At 34.7% G+C, this 26,048-nt stretch overlaps 1 protein-coding gene across 1 annotated transcript in view; it reads right to left on the bottom strand.

Moving 5' to 3' along the window:
- Nucleotides 1-4,029: 4,029 nt before the first annotated feature.
- Nucleotides 4,030-26,048, bottom strand: part of LOC129035136 (bifunctional heparan sulfate N-deacetylase/N-sulfotransferase 4) — a 291,019-nt gene continuing 269,000 nt past the window's right edge. The window contains exons 9-14 of the mRNA XM_054485287.2: nucleotides 25,377-25,500; nucleotides 23,307-23,481; nucleotides 16,947-17,117; nucleotides 11,176-11,285; nucleotides 7,268-7,370; nucleotides 4,030-5,381 (exon numbers count right to left, since the gene is read on the bottom strand). Coding sequence (XP_054341262.1) covers nucleotides 5,262-5,381; nucleotides 7,268-7,370; nucleotides 11,176-11,285; nucleotides 16,947-17,117; nucleotides 23,307-23,481; nucleotides 25,377-25,500 — 803 coding nt within the window. The 3' untranslated portion in view covers nucleotides 4,030-5,261. The remainder of the gene's footprint in view (nucleotides 5,382-7,267; nucleotides 7,371-11,175; nucleotides 11,286-16,946; nucleotides 17,118-23,306; nucleotides 23,482-25,376; nucleotides 25,501-26,048) is intronic.

A 26,048-nucleotide genomic window follows, 5' to 3' on the forward strand; every position in this document is an offset into this window, starting at 1 on the left:
GAGCTAGAATGTAGAGCAAACTGAAAAGGTGGATGGTATATATTAAAATGCATAAAAGGGTTAAGTAAATTAGTACTGCTGAACACACTTGAGTGTTAATTAATTAACTAAATGTTAATTAACCTTTAGTGGCTACCTACTATGTGCCAGGCTTTGGTGATATATGAGATTTTAGGCATTAGAAAAACAATAAAAGTTTTTGAATGGAAATTAATCACTTATATAAATATCTTATTTCAGGCATAAAATGTTGTGTATTTGCAGTTTTAAAAATGCAGAAAACAGGCTGGGCAGCTGTGGCTCATGCCTGTAACCCCAGCACTTTGGGAAGACGAGGTCGGTGGATCACCTGAGGTCAGGAGTTTGAGACCAGCCTGGCCAACATGGTGAAACCCTGTCTCTACCAAAAGTACAAAAATTAGCCAGGTGTGGTGGCAGATGCCTGTAATCCTAGCTATTTGGGAGACTGAGGCACGAGAATCGCTTGAACCCAGGAGGTGGAGGTTGTAGTCAGCCAAGATCGCACAACCGCACTCCAGCCTGGGTGACAGTGGGAGACTCTCTCCAAAAAAAAAAAAAAAAAAAAAAATACAGAAAACAACAGTGTTTGATATTAATAAATGTAATAGAAAATATATTTAAATATAATGAATAGTTTTTATTTGTGGCAAAATCTTACTAGAAGAAGGTGACATTAGAGATAAAGACTTGTGGAGAATTCTGAAAAAGTTTCTTGTAATTTTATAGAACTAATTCTTTATTATATATGCTTCTATTATATATATGTCTCCATATGATACATATGCTGTCATTAAATTTTGTGACTTTGGTTTGAGGAAGTTGCAGCTCTAGATCTGATATTTTTGATAGAATATTTGTTAGGTTGCAAAGAAATTTAAGAGAGCAATATAAAGAGAAGGTACAAGGGAGATAGTCTGCTGAATAGACTGACAAAGGAATAGATAGGAGGAAAAGGAAAGAGACTTCAGTAGAATGGACTGAGATGGCACTACTTTGCTGTCAATGTTATCAGAAAAATAGCAAGGAAAAGCACAAAATTTGTTTTTTGATAGTGATGAGGAAGACAGTTTCCCATTTTGACCACATATAATTATGTTTAAGATTTATATGTTTTATTTTAAAAGGAGTAGAAAAAACATATTCTTTTTGATAAATGAAGAGAGAATGATTCAAATTTTACATATTGTAATTAACATGTTCCCACACAACTGCATCAGCACTGTGCTAAGTTATTTAAATATATTTTCAATTAATGCCTACGAAAACCCAATGAGTAACTATTGTCTATTTTTTACTAACTGGCTTAGAAAAGTTCCACAAACTGTCCAAGGCCACACAGCTAGTAGCTAGTAAGAGGTAGAACTGAGATGAGAATTCAGAACAGGCCAAAGCCTTTTCTCATAACCTTGTGGTTATACTTGTTAAGGGTTTAAAATTCAGGGAGTATGTATACAGTGAAGAAAGATAAAAGAAAAGATAAAGAATCAACTATTGATTAAAGCCTTGGATTTCAGAGGAGAAACAACATGACTCTAGTGACCATACCAGCAGTAGTATTTATTCTGAGGAAGTAAGAGCCAATGATATGCTATGCATGAACTACATCAGTTTTTTTTTTTAAACAATTTCAGTAAATACAGAACTCTCTCTCTCTGCTTTTCCCAGCCACCTCACTGGCTGACACAGAAAATATAATTTGAGAGATAAAAAACTAGTTGAAGTTTCTCAGACACCACATATATGCATATACATTTGCATTATATACATATAATGAGTGTGTGTGTGTGTGTGTGTGTGTGTGTGTGTGTGTGTGTGTGTGTCCATAGCTATGCTGTGTTCTTATTGTTGAAAGAAAATTCTGCTTGCAAGACCAATAGATTTTTTTTCTTTTTGGAATAATGGGTCAGCATTATTTTTGAGGTACTTCCATCAAGGAAACAATTATGTTTTCTAGCCACCAGAAACTGAGCTTTTAAGATATCTTTCCCCCTATAAATTTTTTGTGTTTTCTGTAATTAAAAATAAAGCAGTACTCATGGTAAATGTGTCACATTATATTAAAACAGTGAGACAGAAGAACAAAAACTACACAGGGTAAATGGATAGATTTGTTAAAATTGAAGGCTACAAAATCTCGTATTGGACTAAAAGCTATTTTTCTAGGAAAAAATGTGATAAAAAACGTATAAATTTTTCTCACTAGCATTCTTTCTTGTTGTTTATTTAATTCTCTTTGGGCCATTGTTAAATACAAACAAAATTTGGTTTGGGACGAGTTTTGTAATATAATTTTTAGAGACTGTTACTTGATAAGCATACACATTTTGATAAAGACAATAATCAAATATTGTTTTTGCCTTTATCAATGTGAGGTCATCAATAATTATATCTGTGAATTAGGCAACTAGATTATGAAAAAAAGAAAGGAGAGAAACTAGCTTGCTTTAGAATTTTTGAAGAAAGTATGTCATTCAAAGTGGTGAAGAGAGCGTATAGGATTCTAAGGTACTGTTATTTCACAGCGATGAGGTATCTATCCCATTTCAGAAATATTTATTGAGAAACTTCTTTTGCTTTATGGCCCACCACGCTGTTATTATTGTGGCTTTTGTCAAGACACTGTCTCTGTATTTATGCTGACTATTGAATAGATACCACTGAAAGTTAGTTTGACACCTTATTTGGGAGATTAATATACTACTCTACTTAATTGCTTTGCCTATGGTTTGTGATGCCTCATATTCATTGGTAGAAATTAAAAGAAAGTTTAAGCAAACAGCCTGAATTTAGCCTAAGAACTAAAATTTTCCATTTCTGTAACTTCATTGTAATCACTTTTTTATTTACAGATAGCTTAAATAAATTTCATGACTACTAAAACATATATTATTTAAGACCATGAGATCAAATTTATTTAACATTTTAAAGAACTAAATGTATTAAAATCTTGAGTCAATAATTCTAAAATAGCCAGTGGGTAAAAATTGGAAAAAGCAAGATATTCTTAAATATTAAATTTTTCCTGATTTATTATAATCTCACAGCCCAGAGTTCCTCTTAGTAGTTTATTGTAAGATGAAGATAAATTATATAATTAAAATTTATTTTGTTGTCTTCATTATCAACCTTAATGAGAAATATGTTCACATTGACTGAAGTAACCAAATTGAAAAGAGTAGTTGAGTTTGGGGAAAATTTTGCTCCCAGATATCTGTAGACAGCTAACTGATACTGTATAAATTATTTAGAAAACAATGAAAATGGCATAAAATGAGTTACACTTTTAAATGCCAGGTGATGGTTTGGAAAACCTTGAGTTACATAGATTGTACTTGAGATGTGAAAAAGTTTCCCTCTGTTCTATAAATATTACTTTTATCCCACTTGAAAAAAAGTTAATCTCTATTTTTAAAAGAAAGATTTATAATATAAATTGGAGGAAGCTAATGAATAAATCAATCAAAGGTTAGAGCTGTACATGCAGTTACCGTGATTTTAGTGTGTGTAATAAAATGCTGTGAAGCACACACTCACTTACGCAACAATAAGATGGAGAATTGAGCCTCACAGTTAACAGAGAGGGACAACAAAAGTATATGTGATTTATATTCATGTTCATGAAAAGCCTTACATTTTTTGAATAAGATCAAGATCCTTTTGCTGAGAAACAACAGGAAAACAAACAATCTTAATGAAGTATAAATGTAAAGTTGGATGCTGAATACCCTAATTAGGACACATAAATTTGATGTGTTTGCTTAAAAATCAACAACAAACTAACATACAGAAAAATACAGATCTTTGATTTGATATTATATTATTGCAAACATAATTTCTCAAATTACAAGAAAAAGTAGTATTATCTACAGCCAATAGTAAAATTTCTCTGGAGGAAGAATAGGTTGTTGGTTAATGTTACCAAAGTCAGTTTGATTTACTATTCTGTTGAAATTTTACCTTCATGTATTACCGAAAAGTTTAACAAAATATTAATATACCATCATTGACAAATGAGATAAAAATCCAACTAGCCTTACAATAACCTCCAAATAAGAAAAGAACCTATAACTCTAAGACAGAAAGAACATCCCTTCTCCAGAAATTAACATTTGGGTGGCGTGGCTGACAAATTGGGGTTAGGTTAGAGAATTAGTGATGTTTGAAGAGGTAAGATTTGGATTATACTTATTTTTTTTAATTGGCATTAAAAACATAATCTTCTACAATAGTAGACATACTGGCATATATGAAAAATCCATGCTTTAAAAAGATTGACATATACTACGTAGAAGGCACACTGCCTCACTATATATGCAAACACACCTTGGTGTTTTCATTCCGTATTTTTATCAATAAAGCTTTACTTCTACCTCAGACAGTGAAAAATATATAAATACTATATTGTTGTCAAGGTGGAAATATCTAGATTATTAGTATAGTAAGATTCTGGACAGACTTAAAGATGGCCTTAGACTTAATAGTGGTATTATGCAGCTTCATACTCTTTTTCTTCCCCAAAAACTTTAACAGATTTTGCTGGAATCATAATGACAAATTCACTGGGAAAGGCATGTGCTGCCAGATAAAATAATATCAGTGAATATGGAAGCTTTCACGTAGTCCCCTCTTACAGGAGGAAAACAAACAAAAAACATGGGAAGCTATAACTTCACAACTTCTTTAGCAAGTCAAGAAATTATTAAAGAGGAGTCACTGCAGAAAGAAAATATGTGGGCTGATATAATAAAGAGTAATTACTCACAAATAAGAGTATGGGGTTACATAATTCCCTCTCATAATAAAAGCAAAATTGTTTTTAAATTCTCAAGGGGAAAATGTTAGCCCTTAATTCAAATATTGAGTTACGACTAACCTCATTTACTTAGTTTTTCCTTAAAATTTTAACTGGTCACTTGTATATAATCCAGATTATCAGTCATCCATAGAGTATCTGAAACCTTATGCTTAACATAGGAACTGGGCTGTGCTATGATCTATACACTAGAAACTGGATAATGCCACAAACCCCCACATAATCTCCCAAAAGCTTACACAGGGATTGATGCTAGTAATTGTCAATGCGTGCATATACAACAGTTTTCATTTTATGAAAAAGGCTGAAGGAAATTTATTCACACAGTTCTTTGTTGAGAATCACAAGTGCTTGAGAATAAAGGTGGATTTTTTTTTTTTTTTTAACACTAAAAGTATCTTGAGAGGCTTGGTTCTTGTCTCCAGTGCTATCTCACTTTCTGCAGTTCCTGTCTCAGCCATGATGGCAGAGGCTGTCCCAGTCTGTGTAGCAGTTTGGATAGTTCCACATTATGATCTCGGTAGTAATTAGAGAGGAAAGTTCTAGACTGGAAAGAAAAAAAGAAGAACTTGAAAGAAGCTCTTTGTTTCATCAAACAGGATTTTGTAATCTATATTTCTTAAGGAATATATCTACTACAGTATACGTGTCTACAATGTATTATATTTCTTGTATTTTTCCTCAAATATCAGTTATTTTTACCTTTTGAAAATATTTGGCGAAGGTGTAGCTACAAAATAGAAATAGGACCAAGTATATCCTATATGGCTTATCTGTCATTACGGCACATATTTATTGTGGGATATATGAAGTCTACACAGAAGGAAAAAACGATGACAGGAGTGTAATACTAAAGATAAATGAGATAGGGACCGCATGAGGAATGAAATTGATGGAGGTAAGCTAGATAAATGTACATACATTTTTTTTGAAAATTGGCCCATAAGATAAAAATTGAATGTGAGCATAATCATAAAAACTAAAATTCACTATTACAAATAATAACTTGCAATATTATGCAAAATTTTTATACATTTACTCAGAGCTGAAATATATTTTTTTAGTCACTAAGAGCTTTTGGCTTCCAAAATATTATAAGGTCTCTGAAGCCTGATCCTTTTTGCAATTCTTATATTTCTAATCATGTTGCCGAGATGGGCCGTTATTAGAGAAATGCTAAAAAAAAATGAATGGTTTTAGTTTTATATTTATCTTTCATCTACACAGATTTCTGGAAAACAGGACATTTGTAATTGGACTTTCCTTCTGGATGTCACTTATATTATAACCCAATTGGCAGAGTTCCATCTCTTTGGTAAAATTGGAGATGAACACTTTTCCTGTTGCTGGCATAGGTAACAATGGCTCCTTCATCGTTTTCCATTTGGTCCAAAATCCATCATCTCTCTTAAGCCCTCCCCAATATTTTAACACAAATGGTCTTTTTCCACATAAAACTCCCTTAGCAACTTTTGTGTATACTGTGGAAATGGATTTAAGACAACTACATTTCATCTTGGACCATTCACCAGGTATTTCATTATGTTTCTTCCCTTAAACCAGAATGTAAACACTTCACATTTCGGATAAGATGTTTATAGTAGTAGTGGGAACATTACATTTATTTCTTGGTGGATTAAAGTGATTTCTGAAACCCTTTTGAAATTATTGAGTTCAAAAATGTAGCTTAAGGACCTTCTGGCACATCTATTTCCATAGTAACCCATGAATCACCTGCATCCCCCTTTGCCCACTCTGCCGTACGAGAAATATGTATGATACCTGGCTGAGCCAATTATTGGCTGGTTTTCCAAGCCTGTTCTACCAGATAAGGCACTTCTTCTCATATCCTCACTTCTACTGAAATATTTTCCTGCTGTTTTCTGGTTTCGTTTGTCATTGTTTTGTGTTTTTATGTCCCTAATACTAATCAGTGGATATAACTAATTTATCCTGTAATAAATCTGAGTTCACAACTGTTTTATCTTTGTATTCTTTCCATTGCTTAGCCCAGTTCCATCCATAATGTAGGCCTTGAATATCTGTATTGAATATATAATAATGATACTTGAATATTTTATCCAAAATCACTTGTTTAGTAAACTATTTATGTGCTTTATGCATTTGGAAATGAGTCATTTTTTAGTAAATATTTATTTTTGAATTGCATTCAAACAGCAAAGAATTTCTAGGAATGTATATTAATTCTTAATATCTATCTACGGATTTATCTCTGTCTGTCTATCTATCTATCTATCTATCTATCTATCTTATTATCTATGTGTCAATTATCTCTATCATCCTCTAAGTATATGAAATTATTAATTGCAAAGGAAAATCAGGAAAAGGTAGTAAATTTCTTGTTACTAGTTTTGAAACAGCTGTTTGCAAATATTTTTGCCAGAGTAATTCAAAGATTAAGAAAATTATTACCTCTGGATCCATAGGTGGATATTTTCGGCCTTTGCTTTTTCCAAGACATTTTGTCTTTCCTCCTTCCAGTAATTGACACCAAAAACCCTTTTGGGGATCAAACCTACAATACATAAAACATATAATGATTATAAATTGTATGCAGAATTTTCAGTGAGACAGCCTCACCAATTGAATAAAGGAAATGTATTTTTGTATGCCCATTGATTTAATTTAATTCATTTTTACAGATATTTATTTGTAATTTGTGATTTGAGAGAGGCTGAGATGAAAGAAGCTATATGTTATTATATATTTTAAGTAGCTATACTCTAATGAAAAAAGAAATAGATATGTTATTATATAATATGTTATTATATATTTTAAGAAGCTATACTCTAATGAAAAAAGAAATAGATCTTTAGTTTACTTTTACATTAAATTTTTAACTTAAGTTCCTTAGCTTACCTATGAATCCATAAAAGATCAAAGACCAATAACTAAAATTACAGCCCATATATAAAGGAACTTTAGGATACTTTATTTACTTATGGATGTGATTTCAAAGATACGTTTACAGATTTATTTGAAATCATTCACTGGTATACATTAAGGGGGTTGAATGTAATGTAGGTATACTTCTGTGAATATAAACATGAATTAAAGCTTTCAATTCAGAAAATATTGCAATTTTTACAGTTCAAAATGCTTACACTTTTCAAAGAACAAATTAGAAGTGTAAAAATAAAGTGGAAGATTAGACAACTTCTTATTTCTCTTGTTGAAGGCAGATAATCTATTAGATAATTCAGGTACCTATATTCTTTTTTTTTTTTTTTTTTAGACCAAAAGAATCTTTATTACAAAATGACAATTTAAATATGGATATTGACATTCATGTATCTTAATAAATGTAGTTATAAATATATTTAGTTATCAACTCCAAAGATTATACTGTGGATTTATGACATGTACTTTCTGTTTTATAATTTAAAATTTTTAATTATTATGGGTAAATAATTGTGTATAACTATGGGGTACATGTGATGTTTTGATACAGGTATACAATGTGTAATGATCAAATTAGGGTAACTGGAATATTCATCACATTGAGCATTTATACTTTGGGTTAGAAATTTTCCAGGTACCTATATTCTTACAGAAAACTCTAATGTTGTTTTGCTCCCATAGCTGCACTGAGTTACAAAAGAAAGGATGAGTGGCCTAATTCATTTTTAAAAGTCAAATATGTAAGAATTTTTGTTTAGGACTAACAGGAGAGGAAAAACAGAAGAATGAACCAAATAAGAAGGGAAATTTTAAATTCATTACTACGGGACTTGCTGCATGCATGAAACATCGAAAAGGTTTGCATTTTTGTTGCTCAGCAGATGTTTTAGAAGGGTGAAGCATAATTGACTGGGATGTAAAGTTAATTAGTTGCAGAATATTTTGTTGCCCTGGGCCCGTTCCTATAATACCGGTGCACCTGCAATTTGCTTCTGCACATATGTGAATTCATTTAGGGGGAGAGGGAAGTTTTCTTCACAGTTCTCTGCCCAACCTATTATTAGAGACCTGAACCTTGCAGTCCAAGTTGTCCTAGTACATGTTGTAAATTAAAATTAAATACATCACTAGTTAAATGGATAAAAGAAAGACAGAGTCATTTCCAACCTGGACTTTTCAATCTGCTCTTTGCCTATCACAGTCCTTTCTCCTGTTTTCATTAATTTCCCAAGAGGAAAAACAATTCAGCATGCTGTATAAAATGAGATGAGGAAGTTGGCATAACAGTGCCCCTAAACATTGTTTTCTGCCTCAGGATGAGAATATTTAACTGCATTAAGGTAAAATACAGCCCTGGAAGCAAAGCCAACATATTTATACACATGCTGAGAGCATCTCCTTTGCTCTCAGCTAGTGCCGAAGTCTCAGGATGGGCTGTGGTCTCTCCTTGTTTTCCACAGCAGCTCTTGTGAGGCACAGCTTAATACAATCAGAGAAAGGAGAGCCATCCAGAACACTGAAAGTCATTTTTTTTAGATAGGGTTGTCATAACCTTGAATCTACATGATTTTGCTGTCCTGGTTGCATTTATTGCATTGGCAACTTCATATGCCTTAAATCTAACAAAGGACGTTTATCCTTTCTAAGTTATATCAGTTCATTGCTTTATGGTTTTAGTTTAGTAGGCATGAAATTGTGAAATTAAGATGCAAAGCCTGCCTCAATATAACTGTTAGGCAACTTTTAGTACATGAGTTGGTTGTGGTTTGAGTTTTTTTTATCCTGCTGAACATCACTATACTTACTAATTTTTGTGATGTGTGAGACATATTAAAAACCATAGATTTTGTACTCATTTGTAATCTCCTTCAAAAGCGTAATTTTACAGGTTTATTGAACCATAAGCAACTATTTGCCATAAATAGGATAGAAACGTTATCTCAACTACTGCTGAGAGGCAAGGAAAGAAAGCCAACATCAGTTAACTATTAATACAAACATATTATAGGAAGCTTCGTTTACTTAATTAACAGAAATATGCCTTGTGTTGTTGTTATTTCCATGTGTAGGTAAAAACTTCATTAAGGTTGTTTTAGTGGATAAGGAACAACCCAATCTTATTACTGCTTTTCCTGTTCCTCTGTTAGCCTCTCTAATTGCCTAATTGCTGATTCTAATCTGCTGTGAACTGGGAAATTATATAATTGCGCTTGTTAGAATTTTATCAAAATTTCACAGGTTTTGTATCAGACCTTGTGGGAAAGACTTTTATGAGTAAAGTACAATCCCTTTTAAGGTATATTTTGGCTGCTTGTTTTTGTTCGTCATTTTGCTTCTTTTACATTTCTCCCCATTTTTAATTATAAAAATATATGGTTTTATTTTCCCAAGACAACAGCAATCATATCTCCCACCCCACATTCTTTCCCACTGGTGATGCTGTCCTATCCCATCAAGAGGTGCAGTCTTGTTTTTCTCCCCTTGGATTTGGACGTGCTTTAGTGACTATTGTAACAAGTAGAATGTAGCCTAAGTTATACTGTGTGACTTGCAGGTCTAGGTCAGAGAAGGACTTGGCTGTCTTGGACCACATGCTCCCTTGACTTATTGATCCCTCTTGGAACACAGCCACCACAGGGTGAGACAGCCAAGTCATCCAGGAGGCCTCATGGAGAGTCTCTTCAACCCACTGATCTCAGCTTTTGAGCCACACCAGTCCAGGATTCAGAGACGTGAGTAAAGGAGACTCCAGATGATTTCAGGTCCCAGTCATCTGAGTCAAAGCCAGATATTCAAGTCTTCCAGGCTGTGGCTCTAAACATCATGAGCAAAGACAAGCCATCCTTCTGTATCCTGTCTAATTCCTGACCAACAGATTCCATGAGCATAATAAAATAATGGTAATTATAAGCCACTAGGCTTTGGGATGGTTTGTCATGCAAAAATAAATAGCTGGAACAGTATACATGATTATATTTGGTTATAAATAATTTAATAAATACAGAATAAAACATGAATATACTCATTTCCCAATTCTGCCCTAAATATTGCATTTCATTTCTAACCTGTAAATTACTTGAAAGAGGAGACAATATCTTTTTCACTTTTGTAACCTAAATTTCTAGGACACTTTCTGCACAGGTAGGCATGTAAAAAATTTACTTAATCAAACTGATAACAGGGAAAACTCACAAAAAGAAGAATTTGCAATAATATAAAATATATTTTATAAAATAAAGTATTTCTTGTATTTAAAAGAGAAACACTACATGATTGATGAGGATATTCCTTTGATTGCTTGTAGGTAGCATAGGATGTATAAATTTTAGCTAGTATTAATGATGTTATATACACACCTACCAGTGATAATTTATGATGGCAAATAATAGAAATGAAATCAAGCATGACAACAGACTCACGTTAGTGCTTCAGAGTAATTATAATGAGGTGTAACTCCCAGAAACTTCTGGACTTCATCCATCACAGTAGCTGGGTCAGATCTCAGCTGCTGTCCATCAATAATTAGCAACTGTAAAGTCAGAAATAGTCACTTTATGAAGAAAAAAATTAAATTGAATAGACTGTGATGCCTTCCTTTACCTGGTGTGACATTCATAAATTAGATCAGTGTGAATAGGAAGCAAATATGCCCTACTTAGAATACATTTGAATGTTTATTATTCTTGCATCCTTCCACATAAACAATAAAGTTTGCCATAGGAATCATTTCTTGTGAATTATCAAGTTATAGCCCTTAACTTGCTTTTTGTAAATCAGAAGTAAACATAGACACTTTCCTGGTTTAGTACTTCAGTAGAAACATAATTTTCCATTTGTTGTGTGATCAGATAATTATCCAGCCTACCAAATTCCTATTAGCTAACCCTGGAGCTTAGGGCTCAGAAACAGTGGTCATCCAAATGAAAATCACCCATCTAATCTTAAAAAAGCAAGACAGAGGGAGGAGGGAAATGTTTGTCTGTGCCTTACTGATCATTGGATCACTGCCCTAGAATATCATAATTGCCAAAGTAATACTGAAAAAGGCCAGGTGCAGTGGCTTACACCTGTAATCCCAGCACTTTGGGAGGCCAAGGTGGGTGGATCACCTAAGGTCAGGAGTTCGAGACCAGCCTGACCCACAAGGTGAAACCCCGTCCCTACTAAAAATACAAAAATTATCCAGGCATGGTGGCAGGCACCTGTAGTCCCAGCTACGTGGGAGGCTGAGACAGGAGAACTGCTTGAACCCAGGAGGCCGAGGTTGCAGTGAGCCAAGATCGCGCCACTGCCCTTCAGCCTGGGTGATGGAGCGAGACTCCGTCTCAAAGAAAAAAAAAAAAAAGGAATACTGGAAAAAGGTCAATGGTAAGGCCCAGCTACTAGGGCTTTGATTTGCCCTGAGCTGGAAGACAGAATATTAAAGTTATGCTTTTTTTTTGTTATGTCTCTGCCAGGTTTTGATATCAGGATGATGCTGGCCTTATAAAATGAGTTAGGGAGGAGTCCCTCTTTGTACCTCTGGTAGAATTCGGCTGTGAAGCAGTCTGATCCTGTTTTTTTGGTGGTAGGCTATTAATTACTGTCTCAAATTTAGAACTTGTTGTCGGTCTATTCAGGGATTTGACTTCTTCCTGGTTTAGTCTTGGGAAGGTATATGTGTCCAGGAATTTATCCATTTCTTCTGGATTTTCTAGTTTATTTGCATAGATGCGTTTATAGTGTTCTCTGATGACAGTTTGTATTTCTGTGGGATCAATGGTAATATCCCCTTTATCATTTTTTATTGTGTCTATTCGATTCTTCTCTCTTTTCTTCTTCATTAGTCTAGCTAGCTAGTGGTCCATGTATTTTCTTAATCTTTTCAAAAAACAAGCTCTTGGATTCATGGATTTTTTGAAGGGTTTTTCATGTCTATCTTCTTCAGTTCTGCTCTAATTTTCTAATTTTAGTTATTTCTTGTCTTCTGCTAGCTTTTGAATTTGTTTGCTGTTGCTTCTGTAGTTCTTGTAATTATGATGTTAGAGTGTTGATTTTAGATCTTTCCAGCTTTCTGTTGTCATTTAGTGGTATAAATTTCCCTCTTAAGACTGCTTTACCTGTGTCCCAGTGATTCTGGTATGTTGTCTATTCTCATTTGTTTCAGAGAACTTCTTTATTTCTGCCTTAATTTTGTTATTTACCCAGTAGTCATCCAGGAGCAGGTTGTTCAGTTTCCATGTAGTTGTGCGGTTTTGAGTGAGTTTCTTAATCCTGAGTCCTAATTTGATTGCACTGTGGTCTGAGAGACTGTTTGTTAATGATTTCCATTCTTTTGCATTTGCTGAGGAGTGTTTTACTTCCAATTATGTGGTCAATTTTAGAATACATGCTGTGTGGTGTGGAGAAGAATGTATATTCTGTTGATTTGGAGTGGAGAGTTCTGTAGATGTCTATTAGTTCCATTTAGTCCAGAGCTGAGTTCAATTCCTGGATATCCTTGTTAATTTTCTGTCTCATTGTTCTAATATTGACAGTGGGGTATTAAAGTCTCCCACCATTACTGTCTGGGAGTCTGAGTCTCTTTGTAGGTGTCTAAGAACTTGTTATATGAATCTGGGTGCACCTGTATTTGGTGCATATATATTTAAGATAGTTAGCTCTTCTTGTTGCGTTGATCCCTTTACCATTATGTAATGTCCTTCTTTGTCTTTTTGGATCTTTGTTGGTTTAAAGTATGTTTTATCAGAGACTAGGATTGCAACCTTTGCATTTTTTTTTTGCTTTCCACTTGCTTTGTAATATTTCTCCATTCCTTTATCTTGAGCCTATGTGTGTCTTTGCACGTGAGATGGGTATCCTGAATACAGCACACCAATGGGCCTTGAATATTTATCTGATTTGCCAATCTGTGTCTTTGAATTGGGACATTTAACCCGTTTACATTTAAGGTTAATATTGTTATGTGTGAATTTGATTCTGTTATCATGATGCTAGCTGGTTATTTTGTACATTAGTTAATGCGGTTTCTTCATAGTGTCATTGGTCTTTATATTTTGATGTGTTTTTGCAGGGCTGGTGCAGGTTTTTCCTTTCCATATTTAGTGCTTCCGTCAGGAGCTCTTGTAAGGCAGGCCTGGTGGTGACAAAATACCTCAGCATTTGCTTGTCTGTAAATAATTTTATTTCCCTTTCACTTATGAAGCTTAGTGTGGCTAAGTATGAAATTCTTTTTTCTGTTTGAAAATTCTTCTCTTTAAGGATGTTGAATATTGGCCCCCACTCTCTTCTGGCTTGTAGGGTTTCTGCAGAGATCTGCTGTTAGTCTGATGGACTTCCCTTTGTAGGTAACCTGACCTTTCTCTCTGGCTGCCCTTAACATTTTTTTCTTCATTTCAACCTTGGAGAATCTGACGATTATGTGTCTTAGGGTTGGTCTTCTCATGGAGTATCTTAGTGGTGATCTCTGTATTTCCTGAATTTGAATGTTGACCTGTCTTGCTAGGTAGAGGAAGTTCTCCTGGATAATATCCTGAACTGTGTTTTCCAACTTGGTTCCATTCTCCCTGTCACATTCAAGTACACCAATCAATTGTAGCTTTGGTCTTTTCACATAGTCCCATATTTCTTGGAGGCTTCATTCATTCCTTTTTATTCTTTGTTTTCTAATCTTGTCTTCACACCTTATTTCAGTAAGTTGATCTTTAATCTCTGATAGCTTTTATTCTGCTTGATCGATTCGGCTATTGATACTTGTGTATGTTTCACAAAGTTCTCATGCTATGTTTTTCAGCTCCATCAGGCCATTTAGGTTCCTTTCTAAACTGGTTATTCTAGTTAGCAGTTCCTGTAACATTTACCAAGTTCTTAGCTTCCTTGTATTGGGTTACAATATGTTCCTTTAGCTCAGAGGAGTTTATTATCCACCTTCTGAAGCCTACTTCTGTCAATTCATCAATCTCATTCTGTGTCCAGTTTTGTGCCCTTGCTGGAGAGGAGTTGCGATCATTTGGAGGAGAAAAGGCATTCTGGTTTTTGACATTTTCATCATTTTTGCACTGGTTTTTCCTCATCTTCATGGATTTATCTACCTTTGATCTTTGAGGCTGATAACCTTTGGATGGGGTTTTTGTGTGTGGGGGTACTTTATGTAGATGTTGATGTTTCATATAGAACCAAAAAAAGAGCCCGTATAGCCAAGACAATCCTAAGCAAAAAGAACAAAGCTGGAGGCATCATGCTACCTGACTTCAAACTATAGTACAAGGCTACAGTAACCAAACAAGCATGGTACTGGTACCAAGACAGATATACAGACCAATGAAACAGAACAGAGGCCTCAGAAATAACACCACACATCTACAAACATCTGATCTTTGACAAACCTGACAAAAACAAGCAATGAGGAAAGGATTCCCTATTTAATAAATGGTATTGGGAAAACTGGCTAGCCATATGTAGAAAGCTAAAACTGGACCCCTTCCTTACACTTTATACAAAATTAAGTCAAGATGGATTAAAGATTTAAGCATAAGACCCAAAACCATGAAAATCCTAGAAGAAAGCCTAGGCAATACCATTCAGGACATAGGCATGGGCAAAAACTTCATGACTAAAACACACAAAGCAATGGAAACAAAAGCCAGAATTAACAAATGGGATCTAATTAAACTAAAGAACTTCTGCACAGCAAAAGAAACTATCATCAGAGTGAACAGACAACCTACAGAATGGGAGAAAATTTTTGCAATCCATCTGACAAAGGGCTAATATCCAGAATCTACAAGGAACTTAAACAAATTTACAAGAAAAAAACAACCTCATCAAGAAGTGGGGAAAGGATATGAACAGATATTTCTCAAAAGAAGACATTTATGTGATCAACAAACATGTGGAAAAAAGCTTATCATCACTGTTCATTAGAGAAATGCAAATCAAAACCACAATGAGATACCATCTCATGCCAGTTAGAATGGTGATCATTAAAAAGTCAGGAAACAACAGACGCTAGAGAGAATGTGGAGAAATAGGAATGCTTTTACGTTGTTGGTGGGAGTGTAAATTAGTTCAACCATTGTGGAAAACACTATGGCAATTCTTCAAGGATCTAGAGCCAGAGCTACCATTTGACCCAGCAATCCGATTACTGGGTATATACCCAAAAGATTATAAATCATTCTAATATAAAGTCACATTTACACGTATGTTCATTGCAGCACTATTCACAATAGCAAAGACTTGGAACCAGCCCAATGTCCATCAATTTTAGATTGGATAAAGAAAATGTGGCACACATACACCATGGAATACTATGCAGCTATAAAAAAGGATGAGTTCATGTCCTTTGCAGGGACATGGATGAAGCTGGAAACCATCATTTTTAGCATACTAACACAGGAACAGAAAACTAAATTCCGCATGTTCTCACTCATAAGTGGGAGTTGAACAATGAGAACATATAGGCACAGGGAGGGGAACATCACACACTGTGGCCTGTCAGCAGTGTGGGGCAAGGCAAGGGATAGCATTAGGAGAAATACCTAATGTAGGTGACGGATTGATGGGTGCAGCGAACCACCGTGGCACATGTATACTTATGTAACAAACCTGCATGTTCTGCACATGTAGCCCAGAACTTAGTTTTTTTTTTTTTAAAGATCAATACAAAAAAAAATACGGATATATTTTTTCAAATCCTTATTTCTTGGTCTATCTCATGTTCCTGTAGCCACTATAACACTCCCCATTTGGCAGCCTAGTGCATGACCTTCTTTCCTTATAAGGGCCATACAGAACAAACAACATGCAGGTATCTTCATGTGGTGTTTCGTAAAGTTGTTGTCTAACTGGCTAGTTGTACTGGTAGTTGAGAGTTGTTGCCTGTAAATCACATAATGTCTCCTGTGTGAGAACTCATCACTTTGAGACTAGTTACTGTTCAAAAGAAGATTGCAAGAATGTACTTTAGAGATATTTATCATGTTAATAGTATTAATAAAATTAAAAATGTAAAATGCACATTTCTTCCTTACTTATCATTGTCTCTGATTATAAATCACTGTCTGTGGCAATGTTAATTCCCACTTTCTGCTTGTCAGTGCAATACAATCATGATAAACAGAAGAAAGTAATTTCAGGACATTATAATAAAATATAAAATTTTGGAACATTATAATAAAATAAACAGAAGAAAGTAATTTCAGGACATTACCTGAGAAGTAGAAAAGTAAGTTAGCCATCTTTCTATGTGGACTGCATACCATCCAGGTACTAGGCATCTTCTCTGCAAAGTTTTTAAGTCAGATGGAGCCCAATGTCCTGTTGAAATAACTTCATAGAAATTGAACCTCAGAGCAGCTGGATCTTCATGTGATCGTTGGTGCTTTAACAAGAAAGTCAATTGTAAAGTTAGACTTTTTTAATGCCTATGTAGATATGCATATGTATATGGGTGAGCACATGCATGTGTGTGTTTGGTGTGTATGTATAAATGTGTGTGTCCTTTATGTCACAAAATAATAACAAATTACATACTTAATTTTAGAATGAAAATAAATGAATGAAATGAAATAGAATGACAGCTGTATACATTGGAATACCCATTGGCACACTGCTTATTTTAAAGTAAATTAAAGTACAAGACTTCACTATATATCAAGTGGTATGCACATAAACTTGTAGTTATATTTATGTCTAAAGTGGTTAGGTGCAAGGCAGAGATAGGATATGAGGATTTTCTTCATGGATATTATCAAGACTGAGAAGATGTCATAGACCAGACAAATCAAGCCTGATGAAAAATTTAGATTTTGCAAGAATAATCTTTTTAAGAGTAGTCTTACATGTTTCTTGGGCCACTGTTCCATTACTGCCACTCCTTCAGATTCTAACATTTTCCCAGTATCCCTGTGTATCAGGTGCTATGGGTACAGAGAAAGCTGCTGTCTATTTCTCATGCTTGTTTAGATGTCATATTCATATTGACGTCACCCAAGGTCCTTTCTGTTTGAAAGGGTTTCTACCTAAACCTGCTAATTCACGAATACTGCTTCACTTCTACTTTTCAGTATCAAATCCTGAGTCACACCAAACTATCATTGGTCAAACAGGAAAGAGCCCAGCTCAGTGAGAGATAAATTTAACAGTCAATACAATTTAACAAGCATTATTTAAGCTTCTTTCCAGAACAAAGATCTGAGATAGATCCTGGAGATAAAAAGATGTAAGACATAACCACTTTCTTCAAAGAAATCAGATCTAGTGTGGGAGAAAATAGATTGGAATCAAGTTGTATATTTGACATATTTGATTAGAGGTAGAAGTTACTTGCTGTGACAGCCAGATCAGTAAGGGATTAATTCTGACTGCAGCATGAAAGGACTTTTCAATGGTTGAAGTTTTCGAGCTAAAATGTAAGGAGAAAGATTGTGATAATCAGAAAAACAAAACCACCAAACACATATGAAAACTAAGAGGACTTCATCATCTAAGGTAAGTTTGAGCAAAGATAGATGAGGTATGCGGGAATAAGTTGTGAAACTTCTAAAAGTGAATTAGAAGAAATTCAGTGTAGGGTAAAGGTGGAAGTATACTGGTCTGTGCTATGACTGTGTAATGGCTGGCCTTATGTGTGAGTGATGGATCTTATGTGTGAGTTAGAAATAAAAATAACTAGAAAAGTAAAGATGATTAGGAATTGATGAATGGTTAAAGAATAATTAGTAAGTGGCATACACTTTTGAAGTTCTCTCGTTGTTGTATATTTTTTGATATTTTTACATGTGTATACCTTATGCTGAGTATATAGATTATATAACTCATTTAATTAACAAAATGTGTAGAAATTATATGACTTCAATGAAGAATAAGAAACACACTACATACATATTTAATACAGTAATGCTAAAATGTCTACCTTAAGCAGTGATAATAGGAAACTGTGCTTAATCTGTTCTATATTGACTTTTACCAGTTTAGCACCAACTTTTCTTTATATTCCTGAAACTAAGTAGATTAGCATAAAAATATGACCATGAAGTCACAAAGGGACATATTTTATGGAAAAACAGCACTATAGCTCCTCTGCGAGGTCCATTATAAAAATGTGGGGTAGAAATTACAGTGGCAGGTGACATTTGTAGGAGTTTCTGAATTATACCTGCTGAGCTTTGGATTTATGGTATTTACTGAATAGACAGGACTAGCTAAGTAATAGACTACATTATTTTGAAATGTGGAGCAGTGTGGGGCCCTGCTCACTGCAATACAGCAATAAAAAGTATTATCAGAAAAAATAATTTCTTTCAAACCTGTATGTATGTTCAAAGAATTTATTTGAAAAAGAAAGCACAGAGAAGCACACACATCATAAAGATTCTCTTTTATTGAACTGGTTTAATCTATGTGAAAAAAAGATTCACTTAAATCTGCTCTAGGTAGTGACCATGCTTTCTGCTAGGGAAATGTTTAACATTTTCCTCAATTGCTTAAATTCAAAACTTTAAGGCTTCACACTTTAATGCTTCTGGTACACTGAAAAAATAAGTTTATCTTGCTTTGCAATGAGTGTTCACAAAGTGAGAAAGACATAATTCTTGTACCTTGTGGGAAATACTGACTTGTGGATTAGATAAATTCCGATGGTAGTTTATAAATTTTGCTTCCAATCTAAGTGTTTCTTTTGGATCCCAACTACTTGACCTCGTTTGCAATGTCACATTTTTCTATACATCAGTGTTTGTTTTCAGTAATACATTTTTTATTAAATAAATTTTGAAAAATCAAGAAAAAGAAGGAAAAAAATGAAATTACTTGTTATCCTATTCCACCCTTCAAAAATTCCCTTTTAGTCTTCTTTACTTTGGTATTAATTTGTATATGCACTAAATTTGTACATACACAAAATGCACTCAGATCGTTGGGATTTTGGTATATATACACTGTTACCATCATAACTTCAAGATTACCAACTTGTATTAGGCCATCATTGCTGTAGGCAAATTTACATTTTTGTTTTCAGCTTTATCTCACCACTGTATAATGATTTCACATCCTCTTTTTTCTCCTCTTCTCAAACTGCTGTGTCCTCAAACTATCACCCTCTTTTCATCAGATTAACTCATTCCAGGCTTCTCAAAGGAAGGAGAGACCATCATAGTCACTTCAATTTTTCCATCTCAGGCCTTCGGATTTACCAGTGTCTACATTCATCCACTCTTCTATCCCTTAAGTTTCAACCCAGGGATTCTTAAACATAGGCCTGTTGATAGAATACAGTGTGTCTACGAACTTGGATCAGCAAAAGAAAAAAGAGAAACTACAAAAATACTCTTTGTGGCAGGGCGCAGTGGCTCACGCCTGTAATCCCAGCACTTTGGGAGGCTGAGGCAGGTGGATCACGAGTTCAGGAGATTGGGGAAAACACGATGAAAACCCGTCTCTACTAAAAAAAAAAAAAAAAAAAAAAAAAATTAGCCGGGCATGGTGGCACGTGCCTGTAGTCCCAGCTACTCGGGAGGCTGAGGCAGGAGAATGGCATGAACCTGGGAGGTGGAGGTTGCAGTGAGCCAAGATCACGCCATTGCACTCCAGCCTGGGTGACAGAGTGAGACTCCATTAAAAAAAAAAAAAAAAAGCAACAACAACAAAAAACTTTGTTTTCAGTAATTACTGAATGGAATGTATGTAGACAATAGCCACAGTATTTATTGTACTGTGATTGTGATTTTACCATCAATAAAAATCAGTTATTTTATATCCCATTACTGGTGTCTTAGATATATCAAAAGGTTGCTTATGGTTACTACTATTTCAAAGTTATTATAGTACTAGACTCATCATTAGAACTTATCATATGATGATTTAATTAAAAAGTTTGTTACTGATTGAAAAAGTATTTCACATTAACATAGCAGTTTTTGTATACATGCTTTTAAAATATATTTTTGAAACACTCATAGGAACCATCAGACAGCTAGAAGAATCTCAACACAAGAAAAGTTAAGAACTCGGAATGGAGGCAGAGTTGCCCCTGGTCCCACCATCTAAGCCATTTCCTATAGCCATTCTTTCCTGTATCTCCACAGAGTTGGTTACCTATTTTCTCTTCTGGGCCTTTAACCTCTCTTTTTCTTTGGAAATGACTTATCAAATCACCACTACTACAGATCATGTTTTCTCCATTCCACTTCTACTTCCATGTAATAAACCAGTGTCCTGTTTTACCCCTTCAAAATCATGCTTTTGGAGTCTTTCGCAAGTGCTGCCTCTATTTCTTCACCCCCAATTACTTCTTTCTTCACCAAAATCCATGTGGCTTTGCTCTTTTTTACTCTCTTGCTAAGGGCTCCACTTCCCTCCACATCTTTCGCTTTGCCTAACGGTTTGATTTTTTAGCAGCTTTTTGGAATTCTCACCCCTCCATCTGGCAGCACTCCCTTCCCTTCGAATCAGTGCCACTGCGCTCCTGAATTTTTTTCTTCTATTTTGGCTATGTTTTCTTGTCTTTCTTGGCATCTCATCCTGCTCTGCACTTTTCATCTCTAAACTCTTAGGTGATTTCACCATTTACATGGCCATGGCTTCATACCTCTGATTCACAAATATCTGCCTCTAGCTCAGACTTCTCCCAGAGTGTCAGTTGAATTTACTGTTCTTTTGATAATGAAGGGTTTCATTAATCATGATCATAATCTACATTTTTTTAGTCTCCACCTCCCACCCCACCCCACCCCACCCCCTCCTGTATACTGCAGCGATTCTTTTTTCATGGGAATGTGTGGCCATCATCTAGGTGCCCAGATTGGAAATTTGTTTCACCCTTGGCACTATGTTCTCACCCAATTCTGTTGATTTTAATTTCTAAATATCTCTGAATACTTATTCTTCATTCAGCTTCTACTTACCATTTTTTTCTACACCACTTCCATATCTCAGTAGGTCTATTGCAATAGCCTCAAGTGTGATTTCTCCAAAGAGTCATTTGTCCTATTCCAGTTTCTTCAAATAGCAGGTAATTTGATGTGTTGTAGAAGAAAATCTGGTAGTCACACACTGGCTACCATTTCTCAAAGGCTTTCAGTTGCTCAACAAATGGCAACAGCCACATGGTTCTAGCCCTAGTGTGCCTCTCAGCTGCAACTCCTATAGGTCTCTACCTAGGATTTTCCCACTAGCCACATGGAATTTCTTCCAGCTTTTTAAATGTGCCATGATTCTTTATATCCAATGCATTCAACATATACTGTATCCTCTACTCCACCTTCCTTCTATTCTCACTCAGGGAATATCTACTTGTCCTTCAATTTTAGGTCTTAAGGTTATTTTCTTACACAATGCTTTCAGAGCACCTTTATATACTTCCTCACAGTACATTCACAATGTTTAATTACATATCATTATGATTATTTAATATCTACACATTGGACAAATAACTTTTAATTACTATTTTATTAATTAAAACCATAGTTAAATGTTGATGCAGAATATTCCATTTTAGTATGACACAAATCTATGTCAATGAACACTTTCCTTTTGTTATTATTTTTGTAGATAGGGCTGCAGTGCTCCTAAACATTTGTTCATCCTTTTGAAGTTTCCCTTATGATCAATTACAGAAGGGGAATCACATCACTGAAAGATCTTTACATCCTTTTTTGTATCTATTGCCAAATGAGTTTTCAGAAAATATCCCAAGTGTACCTTCTATTGGAACACTTGAGAACCTTTGTAATCACTTTCTTGCCAGCAGAGAAAAACATCACAATTGTTGTCAAGATCCTAAAAAAAGAATGGGCTGGGCTTGGTGGCTCATGCTTGTAGTCCCAAAATTTTGGGAGGCTGAGGTTGGTGGATTGCCCGAGCCCAGGAGTTCAAGACCAGCCTGGGCAACATGGTGAAACCCCATCTCTACATAAAATATAAAACAAATAGGTGGGTGTGGTGGTGTGTGCCTGTAGTCTCAGCTACTTGGGAGACTGAGGCAGGAGGATCACTTCAGCCCAGGAGGGAGAGGCTGCAGTGAGTTATGATCATGCCACTGCACACCAGCCTGGGTAATAGAGTGAGACCTGGTCTCCAATTGGGTTGATTATTTTCACATAAATTGTTGGACAGATTTTTGTGTGTGTGTGTGTGATTGTTTAGCTGTGCCTTTTGTTCATTTTGCACATTTTTCTACTGTGATATTTTACTTATTTATTAAGTTGGAGGAAACTTTTATAAAATAAAGCTCTATGCCATTTACCATGTATTGTTACTCTAGATACTGACTTTTAAATTTGTTAATTTTTGATAAATCAACATTCTACATGTTTATGTAGCTTAGGAAATCTATTAATTCTTTGGTGATGTGTGATTTTTTAAATAATTATTTTATGCCTGAAAGTCCTTGCCCAACTTGGTATGAGTTGAATATTCAGCTCCTATTTCTCATATTTTTTGGCGGGGGGTGGGGGTTTAGATATTCTTACATTTGACTTTTCATATGTTTAGGTTCTATTCTGGTTATTTTTCATTGTCTCCATTTAAGCTATAACAAAATGCTTTTAGCCGATTTTTTTACTGACCATACCTGGTACCAAGAGTATGCCCTGTCTGAGGGGTCAATGAGGATGGTGATGATCTTGGCTTTGGGGACAAGAGATGCAGCTCGTTTGGGAGCTTCTTCCGAATGGAAGTAATTAGCACTCTTTTCAAACAGAAAGTCACTTGTAGTATTGGATGGTGTAGGGAAAAAGTCCATATACCTGAAGGCAGAGAAAGACAATTAATTAATCTGAAAATAATTTTTCTTGCCATATTTTGAATGTGAAATAATTGGAACATTTTAATATTCATTTATAGCTATTTCTGATTATTATGCTGTTACAGTTTAAATAATAGATATTCTATACACATTGAATGTGAAGACAACCCAAAATATTCCTCTTCTAATCACCCATTTTGGGCATGGGAAGGAGTGAGGGGAAATAGGTAGGCCAATAAGGGTCAAAGGAAAAGTACTCTACATTTGGGCTGATGTTCTGTGCTATAAAACGCCAATTCCAGAAATACCATTTTCCTGTGGCAAACAGCAAATTACACTATATTGTTTAGTTGATATTAAAAAATAGTAAATTTATGTTTTCAAATTTGAGTGCAGAAATTATTCAGTGAGATTAAAGTTCACAAGATGGAAAAATGTGTAAGTCTGAATAGCTATAAAACACCAACAATTTTAGGGCATGGCGGTTCTCTTCCTTCTTAATTTCTTCATAATTTGTAGTATATGTAGCAATGTGAACACTTTATAGTCTATCTAGAGTAATTAAGGGGATATTTCCTGCCAGTTGATCCTGTGGTGCCTCAGTAGGTTCCCTCCTCCATATGCTGTCAAAACGTTCCTCTGCGTGTGGATTATGGAATCAATATGTTCTGAGGTTAATTCAGTGCAAGTCTTTAATTATGTGTGTAACCCTCCTTACAGCTCATCACTTCTCTCACCCTCAAATGTTCTAGAAATAAATAATAAGAGCGATTAAGAATTCATATAAGACACTTATTTCCCTCTTTGACATTTGTTATTATGTTTCCCAAATGCAGAGTGGTGAAGAGTCTCATCTATATTCCTGCTAAACAATTTGTGTTCCATTTGGGCTCACAGGTCAGAGAAAATTGCCGTTCTGCTTTTAATAACCTGCATGCAATTCCAAAGGTTATTTAGCCTTTTAAAAGTAAGGTAGGATATAATGTCCTAGATGCAGAGTCGACACATCTCTAACAACAATGGGAACCTTGATCTGCTCACCAGTATTGCACCTGCCCAACCCTGATCCTAGCTGTACCTTAAAAAAATGTGTCTTTCATTGCAAACAGGTTCATGCATGATGATGACACACAAACTTACATGCTGCAGATGTGTGCATTGAGGGGAATTTTCCTCAGGTGAGATTTGCTTTATATACCTGTGAACTAGAAATTAAATTCAGGACCATGTTTTCTTGAAAAATTGGAATAGAGCTAGAAAAAATCACCAGAGTGAAAATCATTTCCAATATCAGGTTTATTCTATTTTAGTTTAGGGGAAACACTGTGATTTTATTTTAATTTATCATGTTTTACTTAACATTTATTTTATGTATGTGTGTGACTAGAATTGATATGGTTTTGAAAATGTCCTGTTATTATTTGCATGACAAATATCAGCCTATATTATAACAAAACTTATAGTTTATGTGGTTAATGAAGATACATGTCATGAATTATAAAATAAACTACTGATTTATTTGTTGCCTCAAACATTGTTGTGAAGACAAATTATGTGTTCAGAAAAAAATTAGGCACAGTTAAATAATGCTATGCTTAAAGAGAATTTTAAATACCCTTATGAATAATTCCGATGAAATATATCCCATAATGTTTTTTATTCAATCATATTAATTTAGCAGAAAAATATTATCATTATTGCACTGTCCAAATCACATTATAGGCAACACTGATTAAACATATCATCATTATAAATTAATTTCTAATTCACTGTGGTAGAATTGAGCATAACAAATTTGTCCTGTAATTATGCAGATGCCACACATACATCTGTAATTGCTCTGCAGTGATTGAGCATGTGTTAATAATGGAATTTATTTTTTGTTATTTTTCTTACCAGTCTATTCCTTTGTGATAGTTGTTGCCATTAAAGAACTGAACTTCCTCAAATGTCTTTGGACTAGGGAGATTGCTGATGATTGAAGGATGCATAAGAAGAAATAAATAAAGTGCAGTTGTTCCTATTACAAAAAAAGAAGGTAAAAGGTTATATGACAATAAGAGACAAAATATTATTTTCGCTCAAAAAGTAATATTAAAATAATCAACTATTTCCAGTGTCAAAATGATTTCCTTAAAATCAACTAGATGCATTCCATGCAGCCACAATCTAAGTGTTCTGTTTTTAGTCTTCATGATTCTATATATCAAAATGCCTGATTTAATATTAGCACATGGCCAAAGTAAAGCAGACTGATGATGCAGCTAGCGTGGCACTGCGGAAGTCATGCAGCTCAACTTTCCTCCAGGAGTCAGGTGAGTGGCTAAAGCATGAAGGGCATGGGTCCTTCTGTCTCCATCTTTATCATTAGGCACAGTATCTTAACTGGTGGGTCTTCAATTAGCGTTGAAATTCAGACGAATGAAATAAAACTATTTAACAGAGGTTGATGTGCTACTCTGTGTATGGTCCGGAAGTAACTCTTGATTAAGAAAACACATTTGCTGCCCTCAATGAACTTAAAAGTCCATGTGTGGACTTGGACAAGTACACAAGTAATTGTGATGT

Source organism: Pongo pygmaeus, chromosome 3 (genome assembly GCF_028885625.2).
Source record: "Pongo pygmaeus isolate AG05252 chromosome 3, NHGRI_mPonPyg2-v2.0_pri, whole genome shotgun sequence".
Taxonomy (NCBI): domain Eukaryota; kingdom Metazoa; phylum Chordata; class Mammalia; order Primates; family Hominidae; genus Pongo; species Pongo pygmaeus.